Source organism: Rhinopithecus bieti, unplaced genomic scaffold, assembly GCF_001698545.2.
Source record: "Rhinopithecus bieti isolate Rb0 unplaced genomic scaffold, ASM169854v2 scaffold_12155, whole genome shotgun sequence".
In the NCBI taxonomy this organism is placed as follows: Eukaryota; Metazoa; Chordata; class Mammalia; order Primates; family Cercopithecidae; genus Rhinopithecus; species Rhinopithecus bieti.
This window is the reverse complement of record NW_016807423.1, coordinates 638388-652953: the sequence shown is the minus strand read 5'-3', so window position 1 is coordinate 652953 and position 14566 is coordinate 638388. Positions and strand designations below refer to the sequence as shown.

The following is a 14566-nucleotide window of genomic DNA, read 5'->3' as shown; positions in this document are numbered from 1 at the left end:
AAAAAAAAAAAAAAAAAAAAAAAGGAGTTGATGAAGTTGAAATATTTCAGAAACTAGAGCAAATACAGAAAGAGATGTGGCCGGGAGCGGTGGCTCATGCCTGTAATTCCAGCACTTTGCGAGGCTGAGGCGGGTGGATCACGAGGTCAGGAGATTGAGATCATCCTGGCTAACATGGTGAAACCCCGTCTCTACTAAAATACAAAAAATTAGCTGGGCGTGATGGCCGGTGCCTGTAGTCCCAGCTACTTGGGAGGCTGAGGCAGGAGAATGGCGTGAAACCTGGGAGGCAGAGCTTGCAGTGAGCCAAGATAGCACCACTGCACTCTAGCCTGGGCAACAGAGCGAAACTCTGTCTCAAAAAAAAAAAAAAAAAAAATAGAGGATCAGTTCAGGACACCCTCTATCCAAGTAATAGGATTCCCAGAAAGAACAGAAAAATACTGGAGGATAATCATCAAAGAAATAATTTTTAAAAATCTCCCGGAACTGAAGGACATCAGTTTCCAGATTGAAAAGGCCCATCAAGTGGCTAACTCAATAGATGAAAATAACCCACACCATGGCAAATTGCTGTAAAAACAGAACACTGGGAACAAAGAGAAGATCCTAAAAGCTTCCAGCAAGAATGGGAAAAGGATCACATACAAATAATCAGGGACTGGAATGGCATTAGATTTTTAAAGGCTAACACTGAAAAGTGAAAGACATGGAGGCTGGGTGCCATGGCACATGCCTATAATCCCAACACTCTGAGAGGCTGAGGTGGGCAGATCCCTTGAGCTCAGGAGTTTGAGACCAGCCTGGGCAACACAGTGACACCCCATCTACAAAAAAAAAAATTTTAGAATTAGCCAGGTATAGGTACATGCCTGTAGTCCAGCTACTCAGGAGGCTGAGGCAGGAGGGTTGCTTGAGCCCAGGGGATCAAGGCTATAGTGAGCCATGATTGTGCCACTGCACTCCAGCCTGGGCTACAGAGTAAGACCCCATCTCAAAAATAAAATAAGACAATGGAGCAATGCCTTAATGCCTGAGGAAGAATTATTTTCAACCTGGAATTCTATATCCAGCCAAACTATAAACAGTGTGAGGGAAGATTAATAACTTTTTAAAAATAATTTCAACTTTTATTTTATTTTATTTGAGAGAAATCTTATTCTGTCACCCAGGCTGGGTGCAGTGGCACCATCATGGATCACTGCAGCCTTGACCCCCCAGGCTCAAGCAATCTCTCTCACCTCAGCCTCCCAAGTAGCTGGGTCTACAGGCATGTACCACCATACCTGACTAATTTTTAAATTTTTTGTAGAGAGTGTCTCACTCTGTTACCTAAGCTGGTCTCAAACTCCTAGACTCAAGTGATCCTCCTGTCTTGGCCTCCGCAAATGCTGGAATTACAGGCAAGAGCCACCATGCCCAGTCCAACTTTTATTTTAGATTTGGAGGCAGATTCCTGCTCAGGTTTGTTACATGGGTACGTCACATGATATTGAGATTTGGGATACTGTTGAACCCATCACCCAGGAAGTGAGCATCACCCAAGAAGTGAAAAACGAACCAATAATTAGTTTTTCAATCCTTGCCCCCTCCTCTCTCCCTCCTCCAATAGTCCTCAGTGTCTATCGTTACCATATTTATGTTCATGTACCCAATGTTTAGCTCCCATTTATAAGTTAGAACATGGAGTACTTGATTTTCTGCTCCTGCATTAATTCACTTATGATTATAGCCTCCAGTTGCATACATGTTGTTGCAAAGGGCATGATTTCATTATTTCTTATGGATGTGTAATAACATTTTAAAACATGCACAGCTTCAGTAAATTTACCTCTTATGCCAACTTTCTCAGGATGCTACTAGAGGGAGAGAACCATTCACCCAAATGAAGGAGTAAATGAAAAAAGAAGCTATGGAATCTAAGAAACAAGGGATCCAGCTAAGAAAAGAGGCAAAGGAATTCCCAAGATGATAATGAAGGGAGATCCCTGGAGGGCAATTGTGCAGCAATGACAGATAGAAGCAGAGCAGAGGGCTCCTTAAGAGATGCCTCTCAGAAGATAGAATAGATAGAACATGTGATGCGTTCGAAAGCCTGCAGAGGGAAATTCAGACAACTGAGGGAGTGTTTGAGGTTGACTTACTGATAACTACATAGCAAACTAGGCAATATAATAATAATGATTGTAAGGATAAAATATCATAAGAAATAAACAGTAACTATAGCAAACTACATGGCTTAGCTGTGAAGAGCATTTCCAAATCCTAATAAACACTGAGTAATTTTATTGCCTATTAGGAGGATGGAAGATGGGAAGGGTATCTGTATGGCAGGGGAGTGGGGAGTGGGATGAAAGTTAAATCCTGGCTGGGCGTGGTGGCTCATACCTTGTAATCCCGGCACTTTGGGAGACCATGATAGGCAGATTATTTGAGGTCAGGAGTTTGAGACCAGCCTGGCTAACATGGTGACACCCTGTCTCTACTAAAAATACAAAAATTAGCCAGGCGTGGTAGCTCATGCCTGTAATCCCAGCTACTCAGCAGGCTGAGGCAAGAGAATCACTTGAACCCTGGAGGCGGAGGTTGCAGTGAGCTAAGATCGTGCCACTGCATTCCAGCCTGGGCAACAAGAGAGAAACTCTGTCTCAAAAAAGAAAAAAAAGAAAGTTAAATCCTTAATCTTACATAGTGTGGGAAATCAATAGAAAATGCCTAAAATTTAAATACCAGGAAATAGCAATATAAGCATGTTATATGGAGATTAGGAGGTAAATACCAAAATAAACAGCTAAATAAATAATTATAGTTGTTTCTGGGAAGTAGGACCAGGATGGGAGAACTGTTCATGTTCATAATCTTGTGGAACTGTTTGCCTCTTTAATCTCTGTGCATCTGTTACTTTGATTAGAAATAAAACTGGGCTGGGTGTGGTGGCTCACACCTATAATCCCAGCACTTTGGGATACTGAGGTGGAAGAATTGCTTTGAGCCTAGGAGTTTGAGACCACCCTGGGCAACAAGGTGAGACCCTGTCTCTACAAAAAGTAAAATTAGCCAGGTGTGGTGCACGCCTGTGGTCTCGGCTCCTTGAGACTGAGGTGGGAGAATCGCTTGAAACCAGGAGATGGAGGCTGTAGTGAGCCATGATTGTGCCACTGCACTCTAGCCTGAGTGACAGAATAAGACCCTGTCTCAAAAAATAATAATAAAAGTAAAACTAAATAAAACTAGTTTTAAAAAGTCATTTGTGGCAGCACCTTGGGTTCACAGAGCAGAATGCTAGAGGTGAAGCTATAGAGATGGGTGAGAGCCATGTGTTACAGGCTTTTGAATGCCAGCTGCTAAAATGTTTAGATTTCATTCTCTAAGAGCAGGGCAGAGTTCCCTGCTATTGTAGATGTTAGGATTCGGCACTCTCTAAGAGCAGTGCAATGCCCATAAAGGCTGTTGAACAGGGAGAGACAGGTTCAGACTTGTGCTTAGGGAAGGTAACAGTGCATCTGAGCTGGAACAGACCCTTGAGATTACCCTGTAAGTCAAATTTACTTCCAGTACAGACAGGTAGACTGGTGTGTACAGGGGAGAAGGCCTGAATGCCCAGCCAGTGGGATTCTGATCATTCTAAGCTCTGGCCAACCCTTTTCCCTCTCGGCGGCTGCTACCAATGTCCTGAAGAGACTAGGGAACCAGGTTACCTCTCTTTATTCCCCAGCTCCTGCCTCCTTTTGGCCCAATCTACTTCCTGATTAACACCCTATCTGGCTATTCTTTGTTTCTATGTCTTTCTGGTGAATCTGAGCAGGCTCAATAGTCAGTACCCTGTGGCTGGGCATGGTGGCTTATGCTTATAATCCCAGCAGTTTGGGAGGCTGAGGCGGGCAGATCACCTAAGGTCAAGAGTTTGAGACCAGCCTGACCAACATGGTGAAATCCATCTCTACTAAAAATACAAAATTAGCTGGGCATGATGGTACATGCCTATAATCCCAGCTAATTGGGAGGCTGAGGCAGGAGAATCACTTGAACCCACGAGGCGGAGGTTGCAGTGAGTTGAGATCATGCCATTGCACTCCATCCTGGACAACAAGAGCGAAACTCCATCTCAAAAAAAAAAAAAAAAAAAAAAAAAAAAAAATACCCTAAATATGAAGTTCAAAGCTTAGTAGAACTGGATTTTAATACTTAACATTTACTGAGACCTTCCTCTGTGCTAGGTACTGTGCTGAATACTTAATAGACAGCATTTTAGAATCCTCACAGCTACCCTGTGAGGTAAGTGATTTAATCCTGTTTTGCAAAGAGTCTGAGGCTCAAAGAAGATATGGCTAATCAGTGGTAGAGCTGAAATGTTAGGCAGCAGTCTGTCTGCTTCTGAAGCCCACACTGCAAGCCGTTGTAATTCCATCCGTCTTAAAGTGAAACATGGTTGGTTGAACCACAAGGTAGTGGCCTGTAGAAATGCTGGGGAAACCCATGCCCCAGAACTGGTACTAACTCCTTCTCCCACTCCCCCAGGCTTACCTGCGAGCCATCGATGTGAAGATCCTGCAGCAGCTGGTGACCTTGAATGAGGGCATCGAGGCAGTGCGCTGGCTGTTAGAGGAGCGGGGCACGTTGACCAGTCATTGCAGCAGCCTCACCAGCAGTCAATATAGCCTGACAGGCGGGAGCCCAGGCCGCTCAAGGCGAGGCAGCTGGGACAGCCTGCCAGACACCAGCACCACCGACCGGCTGGACAGTGTCTCTATTGGCAGCTACCTGGACACAGTGGCCCCCAGCGAGCTGGATGAACAGGGCCCCCCTGGGGTTCCACGTTCCGAGATGGACTGGGCAAAAGTTATAGCTGGTGGAGAGAGGGCCAGGACTGAGGTGGAAGCGACAGCCACCAGGCTAGGGAGCTTGAGGTGGAAGCCCCCAGGGGAGAGGCTTCAAGGTGGACCACCTGAGCCACCAGAGGATGAGAGTGCCAAGCTGGGCTTTGAGGCCCACTGGTTCTGGGAGCAGTGCCAGGATGATGTGACCTTCTTGTAACAACTTTTCCACCCTTTTGTAATCTTGTGGCTCTTTTATCCGTTAGCTGTGGTCTCCCCTAAAATTGATTCTCCCTCAGTCTGAGACTAGGAAGAGGCTGCACTGAAATCAGTTACCATAGAAACCTGGCTCATCATTTCTCTGGTCTCTAGGGAGTCTCTGCCTTTATCCCTCAATTATTGGGTCCCTAGAGCTAGCTCGCTTGCTCTTTCTTTCTTTCTTTCTTTCTTCCTTTCTTCTTTCTTTTTTTTTTTTCTTTTTTTGGGACAGGGTCTTATGCTGTCACCCAAGCTGGAAAGCAGTGGCATGATCACAGCTCACTGCAGCCTTGACCTCCTGGGCTCAAGCGATCCTCCTATCTCAGCCTCCCCCATAGTTAGGACTACAGGCATGCACCACCATGCCCGGCTAATTTAAAAAAATTTTTTTGTAGAGTTAGGGTTTCCCTGTGTTGCCCAGGCTGGTCTCAAACTCATGGGCTCAAGGGATCCTCCTGCCTCAGGCTCCCAAAGTGCTGGGATTGTGCCCAGCCCCTAGAGATATTTCTACAGAGATATTGACTCTAAAGGATTGACCTATGGCTTTTGGTGTGAAGTATCTCACTGCTCGCCCCGGCTAAGTAAGGATTTAAGGAATTTAGGACTCCCTGGAGTCAACAGATGAAGAGATGGGGATATAATTACTTCACCCAAAGTCTAGAAGCCTTGGCCCCTCTCTTGGCCAAGATGGAGGATTGAGGAGGGACATGGACCTTCAGGACTAACCCTCAATGGATTGGCCCTCCCAGAAGCGTTTGGGCTGGTAGACCTGCCCCTTCCTACCTGCTGAGTGATGTCATTTCCTGCCAGGATGGGTAGTCCTTTGTACGGGTCCTTGGATGGTGGTAGGTCATATAGGGGTATCTGAGCCCCTGCTGCTAAGTGAGATCACATTATTTATCGTCCATGCCATTACTTCTTGTGAACAGGAACATGTCACCCCTCCTGGCAGGAAAGCTTCTCATTGTCATATTTGTGCTTCTTTTCAGAAGGTTCTTACTTTTTAAATAGAGTGTTCTCATTTTATCCTAGGGGATCTCACTTCCTCTGTGGCTCCATCCCTGCATCCCTGTCTGGGCCAGCACTCCTGACTCTGCTTTTAGGGAAAGAAGCTTTCAGGGGCCTCCATTTATTGCTCTCAAGTTTGTTTGGCTTACCCTGCCATGGTCCCCTGTCTTACCCTGTCCCTGTGTTGCCCCCATTCCTGTATTCCATTTTTTTGTTTTGTTTTGTTGTTCTTTTTTTGAGACAGGGTGACGAGGTCTCCCTCTGTTGCCCAGCTGGAGTGCAGTAGTGCTCACTGCAGGCTCAACCTTCTGGACTCAAATGATCCTCCTTCCTTAGCCTCCCAAGGAGCTAAGACTACAGGCATGCATCACCATGCCTGGCTAATTTTTGTATTTTTTTCCAGAGACAGGGTTTCACCATGTTGCCTAGAGTGGACTTGAACTCCTGGGCTCAAGCAGTCCTTCCACTTCAGCCTCTTAAAGTACTGAGATTACAGGCATGAGCTGCTGTGTCTGGCCCTATTCCTGTATTCTGACTCCGTATCTCCCTGCCAGGAGGTTCAGCTTCTGTGTGTCCATGCCTTTTCAGTTTCTCCAGGCCTTTTATATGCAGATTAGTCCTGGCCTCTCTGCCTGTGTTGATGGGAGCCAGGGAGAGAGAAGCTCAAGGTCTCAGAGCTCTGGGGGTGTACCAGAATCTTGGATGGTGGAGGTGTCATCCTCTCTGACTTTGTGACTGCCCTTCCCCCACCCTGTCCCCAGCCTTCCACCATTTGGTCACAAGGATGCCTGCCTGAGGTCGGGACACAAGGAATCTCCTTGTCTGGGCTACAGCGTGGGGGCGTGGCAGGGAAAGACAGAAGCTCTTTGGTTCCTGGGCCCCATCCTGGAAAGGGAGAGGGAGCAAGGGAAAGGCCTGTTTACTTCCTCCCTTAGAGCAAGCCCTGACTCCTGGAACCTGAGGAGGGAGCAGAGCGTGGGTCTCTGAGCCTGGGTCCCAGAGCCCTACCGAATTACAAATTACATCATAGAAGAAATTCAGGGAAGTTGCCAACCTGGGGCTAAGAGAGGGGACGGTCCCAGAGAGGGGGACAAGAACTGTGGCTGGTGTCAGAGAATGAATTCTTAGAGATTAACCCTTTAAACTCTGGGTAACTGCTCCATATGTTAGTCCATGCCTTTCCTGGGCCTTGAAACTGTGATACTAGAGGGAAAAAGAGGGAAAAAGATGTCAGATGACTTTGACTGTTCACTGCATCCTCCTGCAAAAGAGGCATCCTCCTCAAATCCTGGAATAACTCCTGCCATTTCTCTATTTTGTATTCTGTGTTGGGGAAGGGAAGGAAGCCAAATTGATCATCTCTGCTTCCCTAAATTCCTCAAGTCTTATTTTGAAACTCCCACCCCGGTCCTTCTGGAGCAATATTCAGTCCATGGCTTGTCCCTAAACACCCTCTCTTCCCCTCCCACCCCCTCAAATGATTGAAATCTCCAAAGTATATTCTCGGCCTCTTCCACTGCTCACAAGACCTCTCCATACCTCTCCTATGGTCTTGGGACTTCTGGCTTCCCCTCAGACTGGGAATTCAAATCTCCTATTCCAGTCCCTACTCTGTTGTCATTTTGTAGTGTGCCCTTGGTTAATTACCCTTCCTGTTTGTGTGTGTGTGTGGTTTTGTTTTGCTTTGTTTTGTTTTGAGATGGAGTCTTGCTCTGTCATCCAGGCCAGAGTGCAGTGACGTGATCTCGGCTCACTGCAACCTCTGCCTTCTAGGTTCAAGCAGTTCTCCTGTCTCAGCCTCCTACATGGCTGATATTACAGACGTGCACCACCATGCCTGGCTAATTTTTGTATTTTTAGTAGAGACGGGGTTTTGCCATGATGACCAGGTTGGTCTTGAACTCCTGACCTCAAGTGATCCACCCGTCTCAGCCTTCGAAAGTGCTGGGATTACAGGTGTGAGCCACCTTCCTGGCCTGTTGTTTTATTTTTAAGACAGGGTCTCACTGTCACCCAGGTGGGAGTTCAGTGGTGCGATCTCGGGTCACTGCAGCCTGCGCCTACTGGGCTGAAGTGATCCTCCTTATCCTCCTAAGTAGCTGCAACTACAGGCACGCTTCACCGTACCTGGGTTACTTTTTGTATTTTTTCTAGAGACAGAGTTTTGTCATGTTGCCTAGGCTGATCTCAAACTCCTGGGCTCAAACAATCCTCCCACCTCAGCGTCCCAAAGTGCTGGGATTACAGGCCTGAGCCACCATGCCTGGCCTTTATTTTTTCTTTTTTCTCTTCAGCAACATTTTCATGGAATCATACCCTTCTTGGAAGCCATTGTATAGTATTCCTGTTTGAGGTTCACTTGTTCAGACTACACACTTATGAGCTGAAGAAGTTGCCCGCCCTCTTGTGGCCATTATGCACCACTGCTGGAGTTGCTGGATGGAACCTCCAAGCTCAAATAAAACATGGCCTTCTCAGTGCGCAGAAAGGCTAGTGAGTCAGACCTAGAGAGGGCATAGACTTGCCCAGCATCACCCATTGTAAAGTTGTGGCGACACCCAGGTCAGAAAACCCAGATCACAAGCCCACATGCCCACAGCTCCATCACTTGGCCAACTATTCCCAGTCAACACCACTGAAGCCCAAAGGGACTGAAAGCAATTTTGCCCCTGTTAAAATGTTTGCATTCTCATTCCTTCCTAAAGAGGCAGCTTAGTCTTTAGAGGAAGAGCTGCAGGCTCTGAGGAAAGAAAACCCTGGGCCTGGGCCAGGTGAAGGGGTGAAGGATGCACTAGTCTGGATCACAGACAGGAGGAAATATCAATCCTGGACCCACCATTTTTCTGGGAAGGGCATCATAGGAACAGAGCTCAGCATTTCAGACCTGGGGGTTAGAAGCAGAAGTGGGGGTGGGGCGCTGTGAAATTAGGAAATTTAGATGGGTCTTGCAGAAATAGGTGTGGCTCCACAGGTCAGGGAATTACAGGTCAATTGGATAGGCACCTGAGAGTGTTGTGAGGCTGGAAAGCTGGGATGAGTGAGGCTGCCTGGGTATTCCACTTAGGTCTAGGCATCCTGGCTGAATACCTTAGATTTCAGTTCACCACCAGAGAAGCCCAGAACCTCCAGTAAACACATGTCTTTGGTCCCTTCTACCTGCCTCTAGATTGGCTGGTTGAGTCTCAGCTTCTCTCTAACTAGACTTCTGGCTTATAGGGTGCAGCTGCTTGGGAGCGCAAAGAAGGAGAAGGTAAGAAAAAGGAGAGAAATACAGAGAGAGAAGAGTATGAGATGATGGTGTGGAAAATATCAGAGGGTGCATTCTGCCCTCAAGTGCACTGGGGGCTTTTGTCCAGGGTCAGAGTAAAGACAAAGACGGGGCTGCTCATGGAAGCTGCAGAAACAGCACCTGTGGAAATAAGGGGTGTGAGATACAAGACCATGGGAGTGGGCAATGTAAAGACCTGCGTTTATTTATTTTATTTATGTTTTTATTTTGAGACAGGGTCTCACTCTGTCGCCCAGACTGGAGCACAGTGGCACGATCTTGGCTCACCGCAACCTCCGCCTACCAGGCTCAAGCGATTCTCCTGCCTCAGCCTCCTGAGTAGCTGGGACTACAGGCACACGCCACTACCACCCAGCTAATTTTTGTATTTCTAGTAGAGCTGAGGTTTCACCATGTTGGCAAGGCTGGTCTCGAACTCCTAACCTCAAGTGATCCACCCGCCTCAGTCTCCCAAAGTGCTAGGATTACAGGCTTGAGCCACCATGCCCAGCCAAGGCCTGCATTTAGGATGGAGGCATTGAGGTTGAGCACTGAGCTAACAGGAAGCTCAGTGACAGCTTCAGTGAGAAATGCTTGGCAGTTATAGCAGACACAAGCTCATTGTGTGTATGGTGCCAGGCACACACTGGGTATTCAGTGACACCTGTTCAGTGAATGGAAGAATGAATATGTGTAAGCCCACAAGGAGATGTGACTTGAAAAAAAAAGTTGGTCATTTACAAATTAGGTAATTGAAAATATTTTTAAATTGACTTTTTAGCAATCCTATAAACAGTGCGTTGTTAACAGTAGTGTTACTTAGAAATTTGCTCAAGGTCAGTTAAGTAACAAATGAGCTATAATAACCTAGATCAACTTGACTGCAGGGGCTTCCAGGAAGTCTTCTCTGATTCCCTACCCATGCCATACACTAATTTAGACCCTACTCTCCTAGGAGAACAGATTAGTGCTGCCCAGAAGCTGGGGCAGGACATTAGTTTCCTACTGTCACTGTAATGAATTACCACAAAGTGACTTAAAATACAAAATTATTGTGTTACAGTTCAGAAGTCCGAAATCAGCTTCACCAGGCTAAAGTCAAAGTGTTGACAGGTCTACACTCCTTCCGTGGGCTCCAGGGGAGAATGTTTCCTTGCCTTTTCCAGCTTCTAGATGCTGCTTGCAGTGCTTGATTCGTGGTTCTTTTCACCATCTTCAAAGCCAGCAGCAGAGCATCTTCTCTTCTCTCTAACCTCTGTTTCCATCCCTACATCTCTCTAATTCTATTGCCTCCCACTTGTAAGGATTACATTGGGTCTACTGGGATAATCCAGTATCATCTTCTCATGGCAGGATCCTTAATTAAATCCTGTCTTCAAAGTCTCTTTTACCATTTAAGACAAAATGTTCAAAGGTTAAGCAGGTGGTGGTGCGTGTCTGTAGTCCCAGCTACTCGGTGCTGAAGCTGGAGGATCACTTGAGCCCAGGAGTTCAGGCCAACCTGGGCAACATAGTGAGACCCCTTGTCTTACAAGAAAATTTATATTTATCCACAGGTCCTAGGGATTAGGAATTGGACATCTTTGGGAGAGGAGCTATTATTTCGCCTGACACATGCAGGGTGGAAAGAGGGCAGGAGGATGCACCCAGGCCCAGAATGAACCTCTGTGCTTTGTCTAGCCTCCCCTAGCCTGGAATGAGAGGTAGTACCAAGGTGGAGGTGGCAGATCCAGACCCCATGTTTAGAGAATGTCAAGTGCCTCCTGTACCATAACCACCAGGGAGAGCCAAAGGTGAAAATCAGGCTTGAGAGAAAGTCTCAGTTTAGGAATCTTTTTAGACCTGAGACCTTCCTGGTAACCACAGTGGAGGATTCCTCAACACTGTCTCCTCTCCGGAACCATTCTGTGCTCCTATTCCCCAAGGCTGAAGATAATTATATTCCCAGTGAACTAACCTGGGTTCTCTCTGGAAAGGGCAGATTAGATAGATTAGTTGTCTTCTTTTTAAATTGTTATTTTTAATTATTTAGTCGTTACACCATGCTTCTCATAGCATAGTGAATTCCATCACCAGGCCCCTTTCTTTATTTTCTTTTTTACTTTATTTTCTTTTTTAAAAAATTTTAAGCTGAGTGCAGTGGCTCATGCCTGTAATCCCAGCACTTTGGGAGGTCGAGGCAGGTGGATCACGAGCTCGGGAGTTCAAGACCAGCCTGACCAATATGGTGAAACCCCATCTCTACTAAAAATACAAAAATTAGCTGGGCATGGTGGCGCACGCCTGTAGTCCCAGCTACTCAGGAGGCTGAGGCGGGAGAATTGCTTGAACCCAGAAGGCAGAGGTTGCAGTGAACCAAGCGTGCCACTGCACTCCAGCCTGCAACAGAGCGAGACTCCGTGTCAAAAAAATAATATATATTTTTTAAGAGACTGGGTCTCACTGTCACCCAGGCTGTAGTACAGTGATGCGATCTTGGCTCACTATAACTTTGACCTCCTAGGCTCAAGCAGTCCTCCCACCTCAGCCTTCTGAGTAGGACTACAGGTGCACACGAGCATGTCCAGCTAATTAAAAAATTTTTTTCGTAGAGATGGGGTCTCACTGTGTTGCCCAGCCTGGTCTTGAACTCCTGGACTTCAGAAGTCCTCCTGTGTCAACCTCCCCTATTGCTGGGATTACAGGTGTGAGCCACCATGCCTGGCTGCTTCTTTTGATCCCTCCTCTCTATTCTCATTCCTCTCCCTGTGTCAGTATATGTTTGGATATGTATGTATCTTTGAAAATATATGTAATTATGTGCCTATATGTTTTAAGATATATAAATGGTATACTTTTATGGTAAGCCAACTTCTGTAATGAATTGCTCCCATATTTCAGTGATTTAACACCACAGATTTATTTTTCACTTATTCGACATGGCACGGGTGTTTCTGGTTGGACAGCTCTCCTCCACTGTCCACTCCAGCTCCCAGGCTTCTTTTGTTTTCAAATGGTGATAGCCTCATCCCAGCATCATAAAGTTTCCTGTCAACTTTTCACCAGGTTGTTTTACTATCCATTGATTATCGTTTTATGAATTGCTTATTTCACTGGGGATTACAGAATGGTGATTTTCTAAGACTGTTACTTTTTCCTCATTTATTAGTTCTAATTCTGTACGGAAAACCTTTTTTCACATCCTCTAGGACCATTTGATTATTCTGAAATAAAGTTCATACCAAAATGGCAAGATAAATGCTTAAATCTCTTCCCTTATCATTTTCAAAGTAGTTATGTCCTAACAATTTCTAATGGTGTTCAATGATTTTTTTTGTTTCACTCTGTCTTTTTAAATGATCTCAAACCTGTAGTTCTTATACATTTAATGTTGTTTAATCATTTGCCATTATTTTTTGCTTTATATTATATAAAGTATCAAGCATATACAAAAGTAGAGAAAATCGTGTAATGATTTCCCAGGGACCTATCACTCAGCTTCAATAATTATCAATTCACGTCCAATCTTGGTTGATTTATTCCCTCAACTACTTGCCCCCTAACCAAGATTCTTTTGAAGCAAAACCGTTATCATACCAATTTAATCTGTAAATGTTTTAGCATGTATCTCTAAAAGATAAGGATTTTATTACCATTATTGCACCTAAAAGTTAATAAATCGTCAGTATAATAAAATATAGTTGGTGTTTAATTTTCCCATAGACTTCATTTTTAAAAGTTTTGGTACCAGGGTTATGCTGGCCTCCTAAGAAGAGTGAAGTAGTGTTTCCTCCTCCTTTGCTTTAATTTATTTTTATTTATTTTTATTTTTTTTGAGACAGAGTCTCGCTCTGTCGCCAGGCTGGAGTGCAGTGACACGATCTCGGCTCACTGCAAGCTCCGCCTCCCAGGTTCACGCCAGTCTCCTGCCTCAGCCTCCTAAGTAGCTGGGACTACAGGCGCCCGCCACTGCGCCCAGCTAATTTTTTTTTTTTTTTTTTTTTTGTATTTTTAGTAGAGACGGGGTTTCACCATGTTAGCCAGGATGGTCTCGATCTCCTGACCTTGTGATCTACCCACCTCGGCCTCCCAAAGTGCTGGGATTACAGGCGTGAGCCACCGCGCCCGGCCTTTGCTTTATCTTTATGTAAGGTAGGTAGTAGTATTTAGTATTTGACGTAATTTACTTAGTGAAATCATCTGGGCCTAGAGTTTTCTTTATGGGGACGTTTTTTGTTTTTTTGAGGCAGGATCTCACACTGATGCCCAAGCTGGAGTGCAGTGACACAATCATGGCTCACTGCAGCCTTGACCTCCCCAGGCTCAGGTGATCCCCCAACCTCAGCCTTCTGAGTAGCTGAGACTACAGGCGTGCCACCATGCCTGGCTAATTTTTGTACTTTTTTTTTGTAGAGCCAGGGTTTTGCCACGTGGCCCAGACTGGTATGAGCATGTTTTTGATAACAGGTTCCTTTAGTAGATATAAGGCTATTTAGACTTTTACTTTCATTTTGAGTTAGTTTTGGTAAGTTTTTTTTTTTTTTTAAACATTTGTCTATTTTATCTAAATTGTCAATGTTATTGGCATAATGTTGTTCATAACATTTCCGGCCAGGTGTGGTGGCTTATGCCTGTAATCCCAAAACTTTGGGAGGCCGAGGCAGGAGGATCTTTTGAGCTCAGGAGTTCAAGACCAGCGTGGGCAACACAGTGAGACCTCATTCTTACAAAAAATCAAAAAATTAAGCCAGGCATGGTTGCTCACGCCTATAATCCCAGCACTTTGGGAGGCCAAGGTGGGCAGATCACGAGATCAAGAGATCGAGACCATCCTGGCCAACAGGGTGAAACCCCGTCTCTACTAAAATACAAAAATTAGCTGGGCATGGTGGCATGTGCCTGTAGTCCCAGCTACTCGGGAGGCTGAGGCAGGAGAATCTCTTGAACCCAGGAGGTGGAGGTTACAGTGAGCCGGGATCTCGCCACTGCACTCCACCCTGGCGATAGAGCCAGACTTCGTCTCAAAAAAAATGAAAAAAAAGAAAAATTAGCCGGGAATGGTGGCAGGTACCAGTAATCCCAGCTGCTGAGGCAGGAGAATTGCTTGAGCCTAGGAGGCAGAGGTTGCAGGGAGGCAGAGGTTGCAGTGAGCCAAGATCGTACCACCACACTCCAGCCTAGGCTACGGAGTGAGACCCTGTATCAAAAAAAAAAAAAAAAAAAAAACAAAAACATTTTT

At 45.7% G+C, this 14566-nt stretch overlaps 1 protein-coding gene across 1 annotated transcript in view; it reads left to right on the top strand.

Moving 5' to 3' along the window:
* Nucleotides 1–5145, top strand: part of LURAP1 (leucine rich adaptor protein 1) — a 17509-nt gene extending 12364 nt beyond the window's left edge. Inside the window, exon 2 of the mRNA XM_017881746.1 lies at nucleotides 4519–5145. Within this exon, the coding sequence (XP_017737235.1) occupies nucleotides 4519–5034 (516 nt within the window). The 3' untranslated portion in view covers nucleotides 5035–5145. The remainder of the gene's footprint in view (nucleotides 1–4518) is intronic.
* Nucleotides 5146–14566: the final 9421 nt, after the last annotated feature.